Source organism: Chiloscyllium plagiosum, chromosome 1, assembly GCF_004010195.1.
Source record: "Chiloscyllium plagiosum isolate BGI_BamShark_2017 chromosome 1, ASM401019v2, whole genome shotgun sequence".
Classification (NCBI taxonomy): domain Eukaryota; kingdom Metazoa; phylum Chordata; class Chondrichthyes; order Orectolobiformes; family Hemiscylliidae; genus Chiloscyllium; species Chiloscyllium plagiosum.
Genome location: NC_057710.1, coordinates 120,563,171 through 120,587,005, shown reverse-complemented (window position 1 = coordinate 120,587,005; position 23,835 = coordinate 120,563,171). Strand labels below are relative to the sequence as shown.

Sequence of the window (23,835 nt, the reverse complement as noted above, 5' to 3'; positions counted from 1 at the left end):
ACTGCAACTTCCTTCTTATTGTAGGAAGAGGAGTCATATTGGACTCAAAGCGTTCACTCTGTTTTTCTCCTTACAAATGCTGCCAGACCTGCTAAGTTCTTTTATTATTCTTTTTATAGGAACTGCACCTTAAGAAGACGCTGCCTGGCACACAAACTTTCCACTGAATTGTTACTTGACCAGAATTTGTACAGCATCCTTGTACTTCAATGGAGCTTTGAAGATATGCATTACATGCCACAGTCATGAAAACAAGGTGGGTAGATTAACCTTCAGTTTTACCCATCCTGTTCCTAATAGATGAGGGCAAGTTATAAACTGTGGTTCATACAAGTACTTCTTTTATTGGGGTCCTGTGCCTATGAACTGAGTATAAAGTGAACGCATGAAATTATAGGTGTATACTGAATCTCAATCAGTCCATTTATTTATCATTAGCATCTGTGTTTGGGAATCATTGTGTATATAAAGAAGTAATATTAAAGAGAGGATGGAATGTTTTAATAATTGTTAATATGTACTCCACTTCAGTACTCCAATGCACTGTGTATGATTGCAACTGAGGTTTCCAATCTGTGTAATTGGGGAAAATGCTTAACTAGGTTAGTCTACTCCCCAAAGAAAGAGGGGGATATTTTAAAAAGTCACTCAAATAACACCCAGTTAAACAGGAAAATGCATACAGTTTGAGAGTAAATGAACCTAAAATGGGAACATAGACACAAGTTATGGTTTTAAAACATACAAATATTTACATTCACAATGTAAACTGTAGGGGGAATTTTCAGACAGCAATTATGTTTGACCTCAATTTCTCCCCACCCAGCAATCCAAGATAACAATACAAATTAACTCAGAGGAGACCATTAAATAGAATTACCGCTCTTCTTGTGACTTAAGCAAAGCTTCAGGTTGGTTTTGAGCTTCAGTTTTCAGGTTTGCCAGCTGTTCTTCCATCTAAACCCAAATAATATATTTCAACGTGTTATTCTTGAAAGTCTAATTCCACGAACAAACAGAAAATAATGTTTCTCAAAGATAACAATCTTTTGTAAATGTAGAAATATAATGTTTTATACAAAGTTGGAATATTACTGATTATTAAATCCCTTGTTCATCTATCACTCCATAATTGTGATTTTGTTTATATTCTGCTCTCTCTCTGGCTCTTGGACTTTCTTTCTGCTGTCTCTATTTTGATTCCTTGTCCACTTTTTTGTCCTTGTTCTTCTGTTTTCATAGATTTCTCTCTCTCTCTGAGCTTCTACTTCATCTTAATCCTTTACAATTTCTCTAACCTGCATTTTTAAAATAAATGTATGATTTACACACGTTAAAAATTGTATTTATCAAGGTGTTAAAATAGATGCTAGGGAAGACATCACTCTCTGCTCTTTGTATATCAGCAATACTTCCAAATTCAATATCTGATGTGCATACACTGAAACGCAATCATGTAGAAATGTACATCCTGGACTGTCATAATCAGATGACCCCGACCAAGAGTTGCACACGAAATGAAGGTAGCCATTTCATAGATACTTCAGTGTAGACCAGACTGCTGTCTCGAGAGCACAGAACATGGTGTCAAAAATGTAGTCGAGAAGAGTACTGAAGAGCTTTACAAAGGTAGACCTACTAACAGGAATATTCACAGCTATGAAAGTCGCAGCTGAAAGAAACTGGAAAAGAACAAAGAATGAGGGCATAGCTGAAACGCTGGATAAGGCACAATGGCTGAAACTTCCCTCCTGACTCCAGTTAAAATGAAAGGTGAAATGAAGCAATACTGGCAGTTGTTCCACACGCCATGGCTAAATTACAAAATAGTGACAGGTTTGTTTAACAAGGCAGAGCAGCTGACAGCAGCGACACATTTATCACTGTTGAGAGCAGACTGTTTGTTTCAAAATGTACTCCATGCTAAATTTCCCTGAAAAACACAAGAAACAAACTGCAGAAATTTTGAACATCTTGAAAGCACACTTTTACTTTGAATCCTAAGTGAGCATAATTTATGAATGGCACATGTTCAATATTAAAGTCCAGGTGGAAGAACTGTCCATTGAGCAGTATGTGACTTAAAACCCAACTAACAGATTTTGTGACTTTGCAAAACTAAAAGACAATCTGAGTAAAGAAGGATTATGTTAGAGTCATAATATCATGGAATCCCTACAGCGTGGAAGCATGGCCATTCAGCCCATCAAGTCATCAGGGCGGCATGGTGGCTCAGTGGTTAGCATTGCTGCCTCACAGCGCCAGGGACCTGGGTTCAATTCCCACCTTGGGCGACTGCCTGTGTGGAGTTTGCACATTCTCCCCGTGTCTGCATGGGTTTCCTCCCACAATCCAAAGATGTGCAGGGTAAGTGAATTGGTCATGCTAAATTGCCCATAGTGTTAGGTGTGTAGGGGTAGTCAGGGGTAAATGTAGGGGAATAGGTCTGGGTGGGTTGCTCTTTGGAGGGTTGGTGTGGACTTGTTGAGCCGAAAGGCCTGTTTCTATATTGTAGGAAATCTAATCTAATCTAATCCGAAGAGTATCTCCCAGACCCACTCCCTACCCTATCCCTGTAGCCCAGCATTTCCCATGGCTACACTACCTTGCCTACACATCACTAGACAATATGGGCAACTTAGCATTGCCAATTCACCTAACCTGCACATTATTAGATTATGGGAGGAAGAAAACTCATGCAGACACACGGAGAATGTGCAAACTTCACATAGACAGTCACCCGAGGTTGGATTGAAACCAGGGTCCCTGACGCTGAGGCAGCAGCGCTAACCACAGAGCCATCATGACCTATTAGTCATAAGAAGTCCCATAGTGAGGTCACATTTCGTCAGAGAGGAGAAACTAACTCTCAGGAAAACAGCTGACACACCCAGAGGTGCTGGGATTATAAACTAGCAACTAGAGCATGTTCATGCTAACACAGACAGTCCAGGCCCAAAGGGCTGAACAATCAGGGGAAACAGCAGGAAGTAATACAGTGGAGGGTATCCACAAAGTGAAGGTGAGGGGAATGCAGTATTCTGACTGTAAGAAGTGGAATTACTTTGCAAACAACTTTAGAGCTGGAAGGAGCATAAATAGCTGTTGGAGAGATAGACGCTGAAGATACTGATTAATCACTTTATACCATATCACTGGTTGGATAGATAAATTGTAAATTGTTTATGGCTGTTGGAATGATGACTACATCAACAGTGTCAGACACTGACACGACATACAATATCAGTACTTACACAAACTTGTGCAAAGCATATTAAATCCAAAAATGAAGCCCTTGAAATAAGGTTGAGGCTTTGTGATGGCACCATACATGTGCTGAGAGCACAGATTACAAGTCCCTTTCAATGGCATGAACAAAGCTCTGAAGTTCCAGATCCCAGTAATCAAGTAAATGCCACTCTCTCAGCCAAAATAAGTCAAAAGTTTGGATTGGTTATCTTCACTTGCCAAAACAAAGATGTAAAATTTCGCAGCACACTAAACTATTAACAGTGTAACAGATCCTGGAGGAATACAAAGATGTATTTACAGGGTCAGGATGTCTTCTGGAGAATATTATTCAAAGTAGATAAGAATGTAAGACCAATTCAGCTGCTCTCACTGCCAGTCTATATTAGATGATGTGGAGGTGCAGTAAATGGACTGAGGTGGACAAGGTCAGAAGTCACACGACACCAGATTATAGTCCAAAAGATTTATTTGAAATCACAAGCTATTGGAGTGCTGCTTCTTTATCATTGAAGTGAACAGAAACACACAGGCACAGAATTTATAGACAGAAATATCAAAAGATTGTGCAGATGGTGAGAGTGGGGTGTCAACTGGCTGAATAACAAGTGTTTGCAGGTGATCAAGAGTGTCAGACAGTGTGGGTAAAATGTCAACAGCTGAATAACAAGTGAAAGGATAATCCATAATCTGATTAATTGAGGCAGAGAGATAATTACAAAAAATTAAAAATAAGATGGTCGTGGAGACAAACCAAATAGTTGGAGTAACATGATAGATATAAGAGTCATATGGTGATGGTCTCACCAAAGCAATAAATAATCCAAAACAGTTCAAGCTAATTAAGGTAGAGAGATCATAATAAGTTATCAAGATGATGGGATCAAAACAGGTGAGGAAGATTTTACAAATACGGAACATATGGTGGCGTTACATGTGGAGCAACATGAACCCAAGAGAAACTTGGAGAAATTCAGCATCACTACCAGCAGTAACCAAGCCTCCTCCAGTGCCACGTTTGAAACCACATTGAAATCCATTGTCAACTTGTCTGACCACACCCTTCAACCAGGCGAAACAGAAGTTCTCAGCCTAGGGCTCAATTTCTGCCCCATGACAAAAATGAACCCCATTGGTGTCACAGCAGACACAGGAATTCATCAGGCGAATGAGGCTCTGGGAATTCTTCCACAAACCCCAAGATGTAGGCAGCGAGCCCAATTCATCCGCTCACCCTCAACCACAACAAACAGCTCTTCATCCAGACACATGGAACAGCCATGGGGTCCAAATTTGCACCCCGATACACCAAAATGTCCATGCACAAGTTCGAGCAATTCTTCTTTGCTGCACAGGACTTCCAACCAATGTGATACACTAGATACATGGACATTTTCTTCCTTTGGACACATGGCGAGGAATTACTGAAACGGCTGTATAATGATATCAACAAGTTTCATCCCACCATTAGACTTATCATGGACTACCCTTCAGAATCAGTCTCAATCTTGGACACCCACATCCCCATCATGGACGGACCCCTCAGTACCTCACTCTACCGCAAGCTCATGGATAACCTCATGGTGCTGCACTTCTCTAATTTCCTCCCTAAACTTGTTAAAGAAGCCATCCCCTATGGACAAGTCCTATATATACAAAGGATCTGCTCAGACAAGGAGGAATATGATGGCCACCTGAAAATGCTGAAAGTTGCCCCTCATAAGAACAGGATAGAATGCTCAACTCATTGATCACAATGCCAAAGTGGAAAAACTGCAACGACCTCCTCAGAAGACATACACAGGACATGATCGATAGAGTACCCTCCAACATCCCGGAGAGGAGAAAGTACACCACGTTCTTTGCAGCCTTCAACATGTCATCAATGACAACAAACATCTCACCAAGGTCATCCCGACATCTCCAATTCACGCCTTTAGACAACTGCCAAATTTTAAACAGACCGTTGATCATTGCCTTCAGGAAAACACAACCACACAACCCTGCCATGACAACCTCTGCAAGATAGGTTAGATCATCGACCACGTATATGGCACATACTCACGTGATTTGACCAATGTTGTCCACCTCGTATGCTGCAGACAAGAATGCCCCAAGACATGGTATATTGGCAAGACCATGCAGACGCAAAAACAACAGATGAATGGACACTGCGCAACAATTGCCAGATGGGAATATTCCCTCCCATACGGGGAACACTTCAGCAGCCAAGAACATTCAGCCTCCGATCTTTGGTTAAATGTCCTCCAAGGCAGCCTTCAAGATACACAACAACACAGAATCGCCGAGCAGAAACTGATAACCAAGTTCCATACTCATGAAGACGGCCTCAACCTTGATCTTGGGTTCATGTCACGCTACATGTAACCCCACCACACTGTTCTCTATTTGTAAAAGCATCCTCACTGTTCTGTTCTGATACCATCATCTTGATAACTTGTTATGATCTCTCTACCTTAATTAGCTTGTACTGTTTTGGATTACGTGTTACTTTGATTAGCCCCTAGTCATGCGACTCATACCTATCATGTAATTCCAACCATTTGGTTTGTCTCCATCACCATCTTCTTTTTAACTTTTTGTAATTATCTCTCTGCCTTATCATAGAACATTCCTTCACTTGTTATTCAAGCTGTTGACACTTTACTCATACTGTCTGACACTTCTGATCACCTGCAGAGACTTGTTATTGAGTGTGTTAACACATTTGTACGAATTTTTGATTCTCTGCCTGTAAATTCTGAGCCTGTGTGCTTCTCTTCATTTCATCTGACGAAGGAGCAGTGCTATGAAAGCTTGTGATTTCAAATAAACCTGCTGGACGATAACCTAGTGTGCCATAAGATAAGACAGAAGAGCTAGAAAAGAAGGGAATAATTAAGGAAGTCACAATTTCTGCAGAATGAATTATCATCATGGCAGCAGTGATATAACCTTGAAAGCTGAGAATATGCATTGACTTAAGGAAACTAAATAAAGATCTGAGAAGAACAATGTCCACTACCTATTGTTAGAGTTTGACTTTTTTTAAAAATTCCCAAGTCAACAATGCTTGGTCTTTCAGTGAACTTGCCAATTTCCAAATACTGGTAAGGTTTGCAGTGTTAACTCATGCTTACTTTGGATTGAGATCATTTAAAGTAATTTTACCTGGGATTCTTAAAGCCAGTATATGCAGGTTATTTCCATTTCACCAACTTTAGCCGAATTTAAAGCTCATGATTAAAAAACAAGAGGAGAAAAGTCAATGCTAACTCTCTTTTGTGGACATTATTGGCTAGACCCATATGGATTATATATTTTTAATTGCCCTTGGGAAGATTATTACCAGCTGCCTTTATGAACTGTTCCAGTCCATATAGTGTAGGTATACCCACAGCGTTATTAAAGAGAGAGATCCAAGATTATGACCCAGTATTAGTCTTGTTCCAAGTGAGAATAATAGATAACTTAAGGCGAACTTGCAAGTGGTGTTCTCATACATCTTCTACCCTTGTCCTTCGAGATCACAGATCGTGGATTTGGAAGAACTGACCAAAAGCACCTTGGTCAGTTCCTGCAGTGCTTTCTGTATACGATGTTCACTGCTATCATTACAGTGGAGGAGGGAGAAAATATTTAAGTTGACAGATGGGATGCCTATCCAGTGGGTTGCTTATTGCTAGGTAGTGTCAAGTTTCTTAAATGCTGTTGGAGCTGCATATATCTAGACAAGTGGATATTATACAACTATACTCAAAGAATGAGGGAGGATCTTATGGAAACATATAAAATTATAAAGGGATTAGATAAGATAGAAGCAGAGAGGTTGTTTCCACTGGTGGGTGAAACTAGAACTAGAGGGCATTGCCTCAAAATTAGAGACAGCAGATTCAGGACTGAACTGAGGAGGAACACATTCACCTAAAGGGTTGTGAATCTGTGGAATTTCCTGCCCAGTGAAGTAGTTGAGACTTCCTCATTGAATGTTTTTAAAGCTAAGATAGATAATGTTTGAACAATAAAGGAATTAAGGGTTATGGTGAGAGGGCGGGTAAGTGGAGCTGAGGTCACAAAAAAGATCAGCCATGATCTTATTGAATGGTAGTGCGGGCTTGAAGGGCCAGATGGCCTACTCCTACTCCTGTTTCTTATGTTTCATGTGTATGGTGCACAGGCCTTGGAAATCATGAACTGAATTACTCACATTGAATTTCCAGCCTCTGGTCTGCCTTTGTAGTGGTATTATTTATATGATGGGTGTCATTTCTGGTCAACTGTATAATCGCACCCAACCACCCCCACCAACTCTCCCCACTCCCCAACCCCTTCCCCGGCCTCCCAAGAAAGGATGTTGATAGAAAGTTATTTAGTAGTGGTTATGTCATTGAATGACAAGGGGAAATGATAACATGCTTTCATGTGGGAGATGGTCATTGCCTGGCACCACGTCGGGTAACTTACATACCCAGTTCCACATATTTAATGTGCTACTGCCAAGCAAGTGCAGCCCACCTTATCCAGAAAGCCACATTTAAATCCCTTCAACAAGATGTGATGGAATTTATTGGGAGGTCATGTTGTGGCTGTACAGGACATTGGTTAGACCACTTTTGGAATATTGCGTGCAATTCTGGTCTTCTTCCTACCAGAAAGATGTTTTGAAACTTGAAAGGGTTCAGAAAAGATTTAGGTCATGTTGTGGCTGTACAGGACATTGGTTAGACCACTTTTGGAATATTGCGTGCAATTCTGGTCTTCTTCCTACCAGAAAGATGTTGTGAAATTTGAAGGGGTTCAGAAAAGATTTACAAAGATGTTGCCAGGGTTGGAGGATTTGAGCTATAGGGAGAGGCTGAACAGGCTAGGGCTGTTTTCCCTGGAGCGTTGGAGGCTGAGGGGTGACCTTATAGAGAGGCATGGACAGGATAAATAGACATAGGATAAACAGATAAATATTTATTGGGTTGAAGCACAAGAAAGATTTAAGGGCACTAGGGTGACTCAGCAACTTAATGTACATGTGGAGTGGTTAGAAATGTTTTTCACAGCTGGAGGAGTGAGCTATGGAGGTATTCAAAAGCAAGGATTAAAATTTTAAAATCGAGGAACCACCATAAGTCAGCAACACAGCAACATGAGGGCCTGGGCGAGAATGTATTTAGTTCCAGGTTGGATTGCCTTCCAGTCACTTGTGCAGTGGATCTGAAGCTGCAATATAAAATGGTACATAGCAGAAAAATATTCCCTGCAGAGAACACTGAGGCCACCTGCAGTGGGAGGTGGAGCCATGTCTGGAAAAATAATAGGGACACAGGCCAAGGAATTCAAGTTAGGACAAAGCCAAGCTGAGGCCTGGAATCTGTCAGTCAACCACTAGTAAAATGACAATACCGTAAAAATAAATCAGATCCTAGTCAATACCTGATAACGCCCCAACTGTTAACATTTAATTATTCCTCGCCAAAGATACATTAATAGTCATGTAGTTGACAGGGAGCAACTGTAAATCAATATTAAGATATAGAAGAGCAGACACAAGTGTATGCATACCGCCTCTTGTTAAAATAAGCCTGTAGAAATGAATAGAACCATATCTAAATTGTACACAGATATTAATATGATGACTATGTGGCAATGTGCCATTCAGGTCTGGAGTGTGACAAACTCAATACATGGAATGCACTGAAATAAATGATGTCAGCTGAGTCTGCTGTAGGAAACTATATTTATCTGGTATTACATCTGTCTCAGTGACCTGAGGCAGGGATCATAAAAAGTCAGCTAAGATGCCCAGACCCACTAAACATGCTGCCAGAGACAGCATGCAAAACATCAGAATATTATTTGAACAGAAAATACAAGAACAACTTCTACTGTGTCAGAATCAAGGCTAATATTACATTAGTTAAAACAATAACAAAGGTAATTAATTCAGAAGATTACTGACTTTAAACTTGATAACTTATAGCAAACAGTTTCCTAGCAAAATGATCAGATGTGAAACCTATTTCCTTACCAGTTGATAAATTATGCCCTCCTTATTTGGAATTGGTTCTTGCATAATCCTTCAGAGATGATAATACTGACTGCAAACTTAATACTAGTTTGTTATCTCGTGTTTCACTGGGACAGCTTTCAGTCAATGTACAGGATGGTTTTCACAACTTGCATTTATATGAAATCTAAAGCATTTCACATAGATACACGAAAAACATGAACATCAAATAAGAGAATGCAGGATATTTATTGGGTGTGAAGCACAAGAAAGATTTAAGGGCACTCGGGTGACTCAGCAACTTAGTGTACATATGGCGTGGTTAGAAATGTTTTTCACAGCTGACAATATCCTCAAAGGTCCTGCTAATCCTATTAATCAGGCAACGGGAAAGCAAAGGGATGATATTTCTGACAGAAGTAGGCTCAGAAGTGTTTGAGGTGCTCATGAATTTGCTCATCCCTGCTAAGTGCAAAGACATGTTTATTTTTGGCATGATTTGGACTGGGGTGTACAAAGTTAAAAATCACACAACACCAGGTGATATGCCAACAGGTTTATTTGAAAGCACTAGCTTTCGGAGCGCTGCTTCTTCATCAGGTACTCCACAAACCACAGTCTGGTGTTGTGTGATTTTTAACTTTCTTTTTGGCGTTTTGTGTAAACTTGAACAGTGCAACAGTCCCAAACCATTGGAGATTGCAGAAAATTATCAGAATAAAAACAAGAAATTAGTTACCCAATGAGGATATTGAAGACTTTATTGTAACTTTGAAGATATTCATACATTGTTATTTTGGAGAATTTTGAGAGGCAACATTGCAGAACAGATCTGTGTGTGGTATAAAAAGTGAAAGCATTCACAGTGCATTGCTTTCATTGCCAACGTTAATTATTGACATGGCCTGTCAAACAGCCTTGTCACTGGACATAGCAGTACATGATTTGAGAGAAGTCAGAGTTGACCATTTACCTGTTTATATGTTGAAGTAAAGTAGCTGCAGCTCACTGTGCAAAAGGCCCCAATGTTGGGTGTTATTAGTAGCAGAGGTACAAAAAAGTTGTAATATCAATCTGTGGACTAATATTGGGCACAGAATTGCCTGTTTGTAAAGACAGAGTGCAACAGCTGCAACAAAAACGGTCATCCTGCCAAGGTATGCTGAACAAATGTAAACACAGAAAATGCTGGAAATGGAGGAAACAGCAATCACTGCACATGGTATTGAACAGTGTCAGGTCAATGAAGGATCAGATGAGATCCATGTGAACCAAAGTACAAAGATATCGAGTATAAATTCATAGGACACTGTAGTCCACGTAGTGTTTTTGGATAGAGATCTGATAAACATGAGGTCAACAATGATGCATGTGATTTCTGAATCACTGTACCACAAAAAAGCTGAGTCGACATCAACTGGAGAAATCGTGCACAGAATTCAGAGGTTATGGAAGAGAGAAGATTATGAAGCATGTTGGTTTCAGTCACAACATAAAAGGTAATATACAAAACTGCTCACCAGTGTGGCATTGGGGGATAAAAACAGCCTCATAAGGAAAAAGACTAACAGCATTTAGTTGAAAAAGGCGTTTTTGCACAGAAATTAAATTCACAATACAAGATGACATGATCACCAAGTGAATCGTTGCCGATGTTAGTGAACATCAAATCGATGAAGGATATGGGATATTGTACAAGTTCAAATGCATCAGTAATTATTGTGGAAAAGGATATGGAAGATATAGACTGCAGGAAAATAGATGGTGACATCTTGCAAAATGTCCAGATTACAGAGGAGGAAGTGCTGGATGTCTTGAAATGGTTAAAAGTGGATAATTCCCCAGGACCTGATCAGGTGTACCCTAGAACTCTGTGGGAAGCGAGAGAAGTGATTGCTGGTCCTCTTGCTGAGATATTTGTACTATCGATAGTCAAAGGTGAGGTGCCGGAAGACTGAAGGTTGGCTAACGTGGTGCCACTGTTTAAGAAGGGCGGTAAAGACAAGCCAGGGAACTACAGACAGGTGAGCCTGACCTCGGTGGTGGGCAAGTTATTGGAGGGAATCCTGAGGGACAGGATGTACATGTATTTGGAAAGGCAAGGACTGATTCGGGATAGTCAACATTGCTTTGTGCATGGGAAATCATGTCTCACAAACTTGATTGAGTATTTTGAAGAAGTAACAAAGAAGATTGACGAGGGCAGAGCGATAGATGTCATCTATATGGACTTCAGTAAAGCGTTCGACAAGGTTCCCCATGGGAGACTGATTAGCAAGGTTAGATCTCATGGAACACAGGGAGAACCAGCCATTTGGATACAGCACTGGCTCAAAGGTAGAAGACAGAGGGTGGTGGTGGAGGGTTGTTTTTCAGACTGGAGGCCTGTGACCAGAAGATGCCACAAGGATCGGTGCTGGGTCCTCTACCTTTGGTCATTTACATAAATGATTTGGATGCGAGCATAAGAGGTATAGTTAGTAAGTTTGCAGATGGGGTCGGGGAGTCCAGAACTTGAGGGCATAGGTTTAGGGTGAGAGGGGAAAGATATAAAAGAGGCCTAAGGGACAACTTTTTTCATGCAGAGGGTGGTACGTGTGTGGAATGATCTGCCAGAGGATATGGTGGAGGCTGGTACAATTGCAACATTTAAGAGGCATTTGGATGGGTATATGAATAGGAAGAGTTTGGAGGGATGTGGGTCAGGTGCTGGCAGGTGGGACTAGATTGGATTGGGATATCTGGTCAGCATGGACGGGTTGGACTGAAGGGTCTGTTTCCATGCTATACATCTCTATGACTCTAATTGTGAGACCAGATTATTGCAGGCCTTGTCCATTGCCTTATGCCCTGAGGGAGAACGTAGCACAAAAACTGAAAGACTTGACACTGAGAACACAATCACTTAAGTCAAACAGAGTAACTGGGATAACTGGCAGGTGGTGGTGCAAGATATGTGGGGATTATCAAGCAGCCATAAATCAGGCACTAGAACATAATTCACTTGATACTTTGTAAATGTCATGCAATGTCATCAGGAGACCAGATTTTTTTCAAAATTAGATTCAGCAAATACTTATCTGCAACTTAAGTTAAAAGTCCTATTTAACTATTAATATACACATTTGGTCTATTTCAGTTTCATAGACTACCATTTGGTGTTTTCTCTGTCCCTGGAATTTTCCAATGGATAATGAACTTAATTCTGCAAGGAATTCAGGGTGTGCTATGTTATTTAAATACCCTATTTATTTCAGCTCCAAACAGGCAGGCCCATAATGTCAGGTCAAATAACATGCTCCAAAGTCCAAAGCATGGAATCTGAGTGAAGGCACACAAATGTGAAATGTTTCAAAATCCTGCAATGTACTCGGAATACAGAATAGATATCCTACCAAGAGCAAGGTTAAAATAATAAGAATTGCACCACACTCACTGAGCTCAGATTTATTTCAGAGGAGCTAAGTGAATTACTATGGTAAATACATACCAAAGTTATTGTCTCCATTCAATTAACTCCAGAGGAAGGCTGTTCTGGGGAACTGGACAAGGCAGTGTGGCAAAGCATTTCAGCTGAGTATACGTTGCTCCAATGACTGACGGTAGTGAAGAAGGCATTTGGTAAACTTATCAGAGCTGAAAATGTGTTGCTGGAAAAGTGCAGCAGGTCAGGCAGCATCCAAAGAACAGGAGAATCGACGTTTCGGGCATAAGCCCTTCTTCAGGAATGAGGAAAGTGTGTCCAGCAGGCTAAGATAAAAGGTAGGGACTTGGGGGAGGGGCTTTGGAAATGCGATAGGTGGAGGGAGGTCAAGGTGAGGGTGATAGGCCGGAGTGGGGTGAGGGCGGAGAGGTCAGGAAGATGATTGCAGGTTAGGAAGGCGGTGCTGACCAATTCACCTGAGTTCGAAATTTGGTAAACTTGAATTTCTTGGTCAGTGCATTCGGTACAGGAATTGGGAGGTCATGTACAGGACATTGGTTGGGCCACTGTTGAAGTACTGCATTCAGTTCTGGTTTCCCTGCAACAGGAAGGATGTTGTAAAACTTGAAAGAATGAAGTAAAGATTTACAAGGATGTTGCAAGAGTTGGAGGGTCTGAGCTATAGGGAGAGGCTGAATAGGCTGGGGCTATTTTCCCTGGAGAGTTGGAGGCTGAGGGGTGACTTTTCAGAGCTTGTGGAACATAAGGGGCATGAATAGGATGAATAGTCAAGGTTTTTTTTCACAGGGTAGGTGGTGTCCAAAATTAGAGGGCGTAGGTTTAAGGTAAGAGGGGAAAGATTTAAAAGAGACCTAAGGGGCAACATTTTTCAAGCAGAGGGTGATGCGTGTATGGAATGAGCTGCCAGAGGAAGTGGTGGAGGCTGGTACAGTTACAACATTTAAATGGCATCTGGATTGGTACATGAATATGAAGGGTTTAGATTAGATTAGATTAGGTTCCCTACTGTATGGAAGCAGGCCATTTGGCTCAACAAGTCCACACCAACCCTCCGTACCCCATCCAAACCCTTCCCCTTACCCTATATTTACCCCTGACTAATGCACATAACACTATGGGCAATTTAACATGACCAATTCACCTGACCTGCACATATTCGGATTGTGGGAGGAAACCGGAGCACCCGGAGGAAATCCACGCAGACACTGGGAGAATGCGCAAACTCCACACAGACATTTGCCTGAGGCGGGAATCGAACGTGGGTCCCTGGCGCTGTGAGGCAGCAGTGCTAACCACTGAGCCACTGTACCGCCCAAGAGGGATTTGGGCCAAATGCTGGCAAATGAAACTAGATTAATTTAGGATACAGGTATCCCCCGCTTTTCAAACATTCGCTTTACATAATTTCCCTTTTACGAAAGAACTACATTGGTATTTGTTTTCGTGAATGCAAAGAGGATTTTCGCTTTGACAAGAAACGACGATTCTTTTTCTCATATAAATTTTGCACCTTTGCTTTATGCCATTTTCAGCTTATGAAAGGTTTCCTGGGAACACTGTACTTTCGGATAGCAGGGGCTACCTGTCCAATAAGCTGAGCAACTACTTGATGGCTCTGCACATGCCAACATGTTGACCTCAAGTTCCAGAAAATGCTCCTGTGCGTGCACTGTGGAAGTCAGCACAGTAGCCGGAAAATCACAGGGAACATAGTAAATAAAAAGTTACTGTGTCTTGGCTAAGGCAACAAGAATAGAAATATTGAATTCCTACTGTACAGATAGAGCCCATTCGACCTGTTGATTGTGCAACAATTGTCTGAAGAGATCCCATCCAGACCAAGCCCCATACCCTATCCCTGTAACCCAATATTTAGCATGGCTAATCCGCTTAGCCTGCACATCCCTGGACACTATGAGCAATTTAGCTTGCCAAATCCCCTACCTGCATATCTTTGGACTATGGGAGGAAATCTGAGCATCTGGAGGAGGCACAGTGATTCAGCGGTTAGCATTGCTGCCTCACACTGCCAGGGATTGTCTGTATGGAGTTTGCACATTCTCCCCATGTCTGCATGGGTTTCCTCAGGGTGCACTGGTTTCCTCCCACTGTCCAAAGATGTGCAGGTCAGGTGGATTGACAATGGGAAATGCAGGGTTACAGGAATAGGGATAGGGAGGTGGGACTGAGTGGAATTGTCTTCATGTGGTTGGATTTAATAACACCTTCCAGGGCTTCTGCCAAGCGCCCACTTGTTCTGGACATTTCCCAAAGCTTTCCTGACTGCTAAGCCTGCCCTTTAGTTGCACCTATCTATTCCCAGGGCTGTTCCTGAGCCTTAACTTCACAATGGGCCGAATGGCCGGCTTCTGCATTGTAAGGATTCTATAAAACCCATGCAGACACAGGGAGAATGTACAAACTCCAACTTACCCAAGGCTGGAATCGAACCCAGTCCCTGGCACTCTGAGGCAGCAATGCTAACCACTGAACCACCAATTAAGCCACAACATTCCACAACTTTGACCAAACAAGCTTTTCTATACAAAGTTAAAATAGTAAAAGAATATTCTATATACATACATACCTTCTGCTATACCTTCCTGAATGACTATGTTGTAAATATGGGCAACTGTGGTCAAACACCCCACAGAGTGCATTGAGTTGCAAATGCCGTCAAGACAGATCCCAAGGATTTCTTAGCAACTTTTCCTAGAGTGGGTCTGTGACACTATGGGTGATCAAATGTCTTTAAAACTTTGTCAACTTCATAAGGCATTACAAATGTCCATTTTTTAAGGATGTAATCTTGGAATGTCCTTGGAAGCAGATCTATTAAGGACTGCCTCAACAACTTCACAAGTCCTTACAGTTCAGTTTCTCCCCACTAAGGTGGTGTTCCATTGGATTCCCAAGACAGCCCTCAAGTATGTATCCAAGGACATAATTCCAACTGTTTTACAGACTGCCAGCACTTACTCTGGGTTTTGTCCAATCCCCAATCATTTTCAGTTGCAAGCAATTCTGCTTCTGTCTCCCCCCCCCCCCCCCAACCCCACCCAGTTCTCAGCTGCATGGATTTAATAACACCTTCCAGGGCTTCTGCCAAGCACCCACTTGTTCTGGACATTTCCCAAAGCTTTCCTGAGTGCTAACCCTGCCCTTTAGTTGCACCTATCCATTCCCAGGGCTGTTCCTGAGCCTTAACTTCACAAAGCCTGCTACAGTAGCATCTTTTCAGCATGGGGCATCTACCCCGCTCCTAAATCTAACTGACCACCAAAAGTAGCAACCTTCTGCTTTGACTGACTTTGATCAACTGACTAAACACCAATTGTTCAGTGATCGTCGAATGGTTTTGAGCGATCTCTCAATGACAAATCTATTAAAAACTAACCAACCTTGTTTCTGAGCAACATAGAATGTAACAATGAACTTTGAATGTCCTGTTCGCTGAATGTTAGAATATTCAGGAAGTTGCTGACCTACACAGCACATTGGATAAAAAATGGATTTACCAAAAGTATATTGGGAGATGGTAGAATGTTTATATTTTACAGAGTGTCTAAAGAAGGAATTGCTTGGAGGACGTAGGGGGACAAGGTTCCAGGTAAGGTAACAGATGGTGAGCACGTACATCCTGGTGGGGTAAGGTGGTTTAGGTCACAGATAAGTCGATAGGGCAGATCGTGGGGTTAGCTCCTGGAATTGGAGAGTTGAGGTCCAACGTTGGGGCAGCAGTGACAAAGAGATGTCAGAACTTGCAGTGGAGAGAGAGGGAGATCGACTGAGGGGTGTCTGAATTGCAAGGTGTCGTTGAAGGGATCAGTAGTGATTCAGGGATTCAGATTAATAGTTACCTAGAAGCTACAGCAGGTTTTTAAAATACTCTGACATTTCCTGACTGTTAAGTGGGTCACAACTCTCCAAATTCTTCACAAATAAGGGACATTTTCAGAGGATCAAGGCTCAGGGAAGTTGCCCATCAGAATGGTCAATTTCTCGGATAATTGCCTCAGAATCAGGTGTCCTGTGATCTCTGCATGGTCCTGACATCCACTGTCAATCTACGCTGCAGTTACTCTCTTACAAGTTGTGGCCAAACCTAGTACAGATCCAGTCAGAGTCAGGCTGACACATCTGACAAAATGGAAATTTCAAATGAAACTCAAGGCCAAGATCAACCCTTGTTGGAGAAATCTTTTTCTCAGATGTGGGCCATTTAGGTCAAGGTTCTAAAAGTTTTGGTCATGGGTGGAGGTGCCCTCTTTAAAACAAGAAATGAGTGGTTCGACTAGATTTGTAAATAAATGATAGAAGGAATGTTGTACAGAATTATGACCATAGCATAACTCTTTCATTAAGGATGGATGAGTGAAAAAGCATCTTCTTGATGCTATTTGTCTGTGTATGTATATGAGCCAAACTGAAGGATACTTGAATTCGATATGCATGCATCAATTTTTCTATGCTGCAATTAAAGTTTGACCTGGAAAAAGCTGAAATCAGCAGAGGCAATAAATGGGTGATTTCCCTGAGCAGGTGAAGATGAGAATGGAGATGGCATGAGAAAGGTTGGTAAAAAGAAGCAGAAGCCAGGGGTAACATACGCACCCTGGAGTAATGGGTAGTTTCAGCAGAGGTCAACCCAGTAGAACATGCTGTGTTCCAGCCTGATCTGACAATAGATGGGCAAACTCGATCATATTTTGTCAAAATGTCTAATAAAGCATCAGAGAAAAGGTTAAAATCTCATGTAGGTGTAGGATTAGCATATTGACATGGAAAGACAAGTGGCTGGACAAGAAGATAGCATGAATACATGGGTCTTCTTCAAGTGGGCAAAATGTAGTGCATGGTGTGTGACAGGCACCCAGTATCTGGATCTCAACTGTTTACAATTTATATAAATGATTTGTTTGAAGGAATATTTGGTGACCAAAGTTGCTGGTGACACAAAGGCAAAAAAGTAAATTTTAAAGAGGACCATAAGGCGATTACAAAAAGTCATAGATACGTTAAGTGGGTGTGCAAAGATGTGGCCAGTTGAGTATCACTTTGGAAATTATGAAACAGCCCATTTTGGCAGGAAAAATTAACAAATATATTATCTATTGGTCAGAGATTGCAGAACTCTGTAATACAGAGTGATTTGGATTAGATTAGATTGATCTATCATCACACATTTTACAATTACAGTGAAAGGTGTTGATTATTGTTGTCACTCTCCAGCACCATCTTCTAACTTGGAAAACAAAGCAAGACTCAGAATATAAAGCCATAAAGAGAGCAAAAGAGTTCATCATCACATTTCTTTCTTGTTATGGACTCCAGAGTCTTTGGATACAATCATCTCCTCTACTGCCGTTGCTGGTACTCTGCGGCTCCTCCACCTTGCCAATAGGCCTGGGACCAACTGTTGCCACTGCCATGAGTCCCATGCTGGGCCCATCATCATCACAGCCTGCCTACACCTCTGCTTTCCTTTGTCAACACAGACACCACAATGGCGCACTAGTGCCATTACCATTGCTGCCATGATTGCATACTGAGCCCACCTCACCAATGCCACTTGATGATGCCACAGAGCTCTTCAAGAATGTGGTAAAGGGTAAAAAAAAAAAAGCCAAAATAAAATGTTTGAGAGAAGGCAAAAAGAGGAAAAAAAAGAAATGTGGACAGAAGAAAGGAGCAGATGAGCCCCAGACTCAGGAGCCTGAAAGCTGCCTACATCACTGCCGCAATCTTAGTGCAAGAATTGCAAATAGTAAGCAGATACAGCAAGTAATTAGAGAAGTAATATGATATAATTTATTGTGAAGGAAATTGAATACAAAAATAGGCAGATTTATATGGAGAAAGTGAGGACTGCAGATGCTGGAGATCAGAGTCGAGAGTGTGGTGCTGGAAAAGCACAGCAAGTCAGGCAGCATCCGAGAAGCAGGAGAGTCGATGTTTGGGGCAAAAGCCCTTCATCAGGCAGATTTATATGTCATTTATACAGAGCACTGGTGAGAGCACATCTGGAGATTGGTGTTTTCTTTGGTGGGGGACACAGAGGAGCAAAGGTAAAGGCCACTATGTTTGACAGGCCTCCCTAATGACAGAACAGCATCAGCAAACAGTCCACACAACAACTGGTATTTTTCCAGAAGCATCCTGTAACACAGCCCCCAGCGATGAACTAGCAGACAAGAAATTATTGTCTAATGAAATCTGCTAATCACTTACTGGTCCAAGTCTTCCTTTGAGGTAGGAAATGTCAGCATCTGCATCTCTCAGAATTTTATCCACTGCTGTGCCCATATTCTGGAAATGAAGGCAAGAGAGATTTTTGTGTTCATATATTTTCTTGCCAGTGCGCTCCTCATAATGCAACAGTGCTTGATGGATATCGTTTAGCACAGCATCATAAATATGTATCTTTTTCCTCAGTTGCTCAATTTGAGTGTTTGCATCTCGAACAGTATCATCTTGCATTCGATTAACTGTTTCAAGGTCTTGCACTGTGTTGTGTAGCTTGCATATCAATTCTCCCTGGTCCTGACTTTCTTTAAACCTGAAATACAACACACATTCACAGATTTCAGCAGTTGATATTGGAAGTTTTTGTTCATTCTCATCTTGTATGTGCACTTTGTTACAATGTATTGAAAATGATTTTTGGCTTTCACAACTCCAGTTGAATATTTTTCAATCAATCTAGGAGAATCTAGTACAATTTTTGCATCAAAATAGAAATGCAACTGGGAACATAGAACAGGGAAGCAGAGTAAACAAGGGAAAATACCAGCCAACACGTTTCCCAGTGCCAACAATGCACAAAATCTGGTGGTTTGTCTCGGACATCACAGCAACATCATCTGACAGGTCAGCAGAGTTTCCGCTCTGGAACAGCATGTCAATGCAGGAAGCGTTCAGCAGCGATGGACGAAAGTGAATCATGAAGAATACGTGGACTACAATTTTTCTTCAAAACAATGTCTGTCTCTTTGGATAAAATACACAATCTAGTTTGCACACAGAAGGAATCCTCCAGCTGTAATCCCTGGTCTATTGAATGAATTGAGTTTTAGCTAGCTTGCTTCCGTATTCTACCACTGACCTCAGTAGATTTGAAAAAAAGAAGAAACTGAGGGGGCTAGGTAAAAAAATGAAAATCAGCCAAATTTCCCACACATAATGACTTCCTGTGTACAAAGGCAATATTCAATGGAAAATGCCACTCCATGTTGGCCCTGACTGATTGGACAATATAGTGGAGAGGCAGGTAAGACAGATGAAGGTACACCTTGACAGGTAATTATAGTCTTCATGAGAAATGGGTGGAAACAGATAGATTTCTTCAAAAATAGAAACAACAGTTTGTATAAGCCAGAAATCACTGTGTTACTTCAAATTCAACAATCCCGTCAAGATAGTGAGCTTATTCATTGCGTAAGTACAAGGCACCTCTTAAAAAAAAAGACAAACTGCTGATCTTTAGGAATGTAAGCTAGAATCTGCTCAAATTACTCACATTTAAGGCCATGATAATTGTATCATATGAAAATACTGGATTCACCACATTTCCTCACATACCTCAGATTCATCAGGTTATCTCTTTCTGCTTGTAATTCCTGTAATTTACATTGCAAATCTACCACAGATTGTCTAATATTACACCTTGGCTGTTCATGATATTGAAGACTCTGAAAAGAGAAAGAAAAATGGATAGGATATCGCCTACAAAATTATCTACAGTTTTCAAAGTTTAGCACAATTGAATTTCATTACATTTTATTGTCCATATGGAATTTCATTTTGGTACATTGTTTGTTTATTTTGTATACAATTATTACCTAAAATTGTCACAGTCCTACCAGACTATAGAGTTGCTCTCTCATAAGAGAGAGACAACTGGTGGTGAGTTAACCTGAGGGTCACCATGCCTCAGGCAAGGGGAAAGGTTGAGAAGGAGAGTCCTTCATAGTAACCTCAGCTGGTGTAGGAATTGAACCCATGCAGTTGGCATCACCCTGTATTGCAAACCAGCTGGCTAGTCGTATATGATAATCAACATCAAATATATACAAGTCATAATATCACAGAATTATTACAGTACAGAAGGAGGCCAGTCAGCCTGTCATGTCTGCATCATTTCTCCAAATAAGCAACTCAGCCAGTGCCATTCTCTTCTCTTCTCCCCACAACTCTGCAAATTTATTAATGACCATTTAACCTCCTTTTCAATGTTTTTATAGAACCATATCAAACGGTTAACAAGTACATTCCAGTTCCCACACAGAATGAGAAAAGCTGTTTCCCATGTCACTTTCTTTTCTTCTTTACGAATTACTTTAAATATGTGCCCTCTCCTTCTCGATCCTGTTATGAATGGGAAATGTTTCTCTCAAACTACTCATTGTCAATCTTTCACGATTTCGAATACTTCAGTCATATCTTCACTCAGCTTTCTCATCTCCAAGGATAACCAACCTTTCTAAATACATCTTCATAAATGAAACTCCTTGTAAACCTCTTCTGCACTTTCTCCAAAGTGTGACATTGGGGAATGGACATACAGTTGCTTCAGCCAACTGGTGTATTATATAACTTCAGCATTGCCTTGTTCTTGTACTCTATGTCTTTATTAATAAAGTCCAAGGTACTGTATGCTTCATTAACCACTGTCTCAAACTGCCCTGCCGACTATGGCTTATGCATACAGGGTCTGAAGAGTGACAAGTGACATATAAGGCTTTATTTCAGAGTGAAATACTTTTATTTCATTGAAGTTTTTGGTAAAAGAATAATTAAGAACAATAAATTTGATTGTGAGTGTTTGTAAGTCTCCACTAGGATCATTTGTATCCCTTCACTCAACCTATGACCCTTTAGAGCCCTAGTGACAATTCACACCCTGCACCCACCATCCTTTGCCCTTACGTCCTCCATGGAAATTCCCCTAGTATCCACCCATGGCAGATGTAAGACCCAGGCTGAGATGAAATGAGATCAACTTTTTAAGTGTCTATCGACAAGTTGCTATTTAAAAGTGGATAATCTCATTGATTAAATAAAATTAATACATTTAATTCCCTTCAAGAACATGACCCCTTATCAAGTCAAACATTAATACTCATAGGTTTGCTTCAAGTGATTGTATAAGCAGTTGAAGGAGGTGGAAGTAGGTACTGCAGATGCTGGAGATTAGAGTCAAGATTAGAGTGGTGCTGGAAAAGCACAGCAGGTGAGGCAGCATCCAAAGAGCAGGAAAATTGATGTTTCAGGATGGAGCCCTTCATCAGGAATGAGGCTGGGAGCCTCAGGGGTAGAGAGATAAATGGGAGGGGGGTGGAACTGGGGAGAAGGTAGCTGAGAGTGCAATAGGTGCATGGAAATGGGGGTAAAGGTGATAGGTCAGAGAAGAGGGTGGAGCAGATATGTGGGAAGGAAGATTGACAAGTGGAACAGGTCATGAGGACAGTGCTGAGCTTGGAAGATTGGAACTGGTGGGGGGAGGAGAAATGAGAAATCCGGTGAAGTCCACATTGATGCCATGGGGTTGAAGTGTTCTGAGGCAAAAGAAGAGGCATTCTTCCTCCAGGCGTCGGATGGTGAGGGAATGGCGATGGAGGAGACCCAGGACCTGCATATCCTCGGCAAAGTGGGAGGGGGAGTTGAAATGTTCGGCCACAGGGAGGATTGATTAATGCGGATGTCCTGGAGATGTTCTCCGAAGCAAGAAGGCATCCGGTCTCCCCAAAGTAGAGGAGACCACATCGGTAGCAACGGATACGATAAATGACATGTGTGGAAGTGGAAGTGAAATTTTGATAGATGTGGAAGGCTCCTCTGGGCCTTGGACTGAGGTGAGGGGGGAGGTGTAAGTGCCGGTTTTGCAATTCCAGCGGTGGCAGGGGAAGGTGCCAGGAGGGGAGAGTAGGTTGTTAGGGGGCGTGGAACTGATCAGGTAGTAACTGATGGAACGATCTTTGCGGAAAGCGGATAGGAGTGCGGAGGGAAATATATCCCTGGTGGTGGGGTCCATTTGTAGGTGACAGAAATGTCGGCGGATGATGCGATTTATGCAGAGGTTGGTAGGGTGGAAGGTGAGGACCGGGGGGGTCCTTGTTTCAGTTGGAAGGGTGGGGTTCAAGGGCGGTGGTACGGGACATGGATGAGATGTGTTGGAGGGCATCTTCAACTATGTGGGAGGGGAAATTGAGGCCTTCTGGTGTAGTTCTGTGTTGGAACTGGTCCTCCTGGGAGCAGATGTGGCGGAGTCGGAGGAATTGGGAATGCGGCATAGCATTTTTGCAGGAGGTAGGGTGGGAGGAGGTGTAATCCAGGTAGCTGTGGGAGTCGGTGGGTTAGTAGAAAATGTCAGTATTGAGTCGGTCATCATTGATGGAGATTGTTTAAGGTCGGGGTAGAATGTGTTGGTAAAGTTGATGAATTTTTCAACCTCCTTGTGGGAGCACGAGGTGGTGCCGATGCAGTCATCAATGTAGGGGAGGAAAAGGTGGAGAACGGTGCCGGTGTAACTCTGGAAGATGGACTGCTCTACGTTGCCGAAAAAGAGACAGGCATAGCTGGGGCCCATGCGGGTGCCAATGGCCACCCCTTTCGTCTGGAGGAAGTGGGAGGATTCGAAGAAGAAATTGTTGAGGATGAGGACCAGTTCAGCCAAACAAATCAGAGTGTCAGTGGAACAGTACTGGTGGAGACGGCAGGAGAGGAAGAAACAGAGGGCTTGGAGGCCCTAGTCATAGTGGATGGAGTTGTAGAGGGACTGGATGTCCATGGTGAAGATGAGGCATTGGGGGCCGGGGAAACGGAAGTCTTGGAGGAGGTGGAGGGCATGGGTGGTGTTCCGAACATACATGGGGAGTTCCTGGACCAGGGGGGAATAGGACAGTATCAAGGTAGGTAGGTAGGAAGGTGGAGATGAATTCGGTGGGGCAGGAGCAGGCTGAGACGATGGGTCGGCCGAGGTAGTCAGGCTTGTGGATCTTAGAAGCAGTTGAAGTAGTCAACCTGTGAATTGACAGGCACCTCAGAGATTTTAATGGTAGATTGTGAAATCAATCATGTAGCATAATTCCTTTAATGATAGCCCTCAGGTTAATATCAACAGACAGAGTGAAACAACAAGCAC

General features: G+C 42.0%; 1 protein-coding gene across 5 annotated transcripts in view; it reads right to left on the bottom strand.

Annotated features, from left to right (window-relative positions):
* Positions 1–23,835, bottom strand: part of LOC122552612 (coiled-coil domain-containing protein 158-like) — a 172,270-nt gene that overhangs the window by 106,982 nt on the left and 41,453 nt on the right. For all 5 annotated transcript variants that reach the window (XR_006312432.1, XM_043695369.1, XM_043695388.1 and 2 more), the window contains exons 6-8: positions 20,274–20,383; positions 18,924–19,251; positions 881–957 (exon numbers count right to left, since the gene is read on the bottom strand). Coding sequence is in view for 4 of the 5 variants with exons in the window: in XM_043695369.1 (XP_043551304.1) it covers positions 881–957; positions 18,924–19,251; positions 20,274–20,383 (515 nt within the window). In the remaining variant the exon portion in view is untranslated. The remainder of the gene's footprint in view (positions 1–880; positions 958–18,923; positions 19,252–20,273; positions 20,384–23,835) is intronic.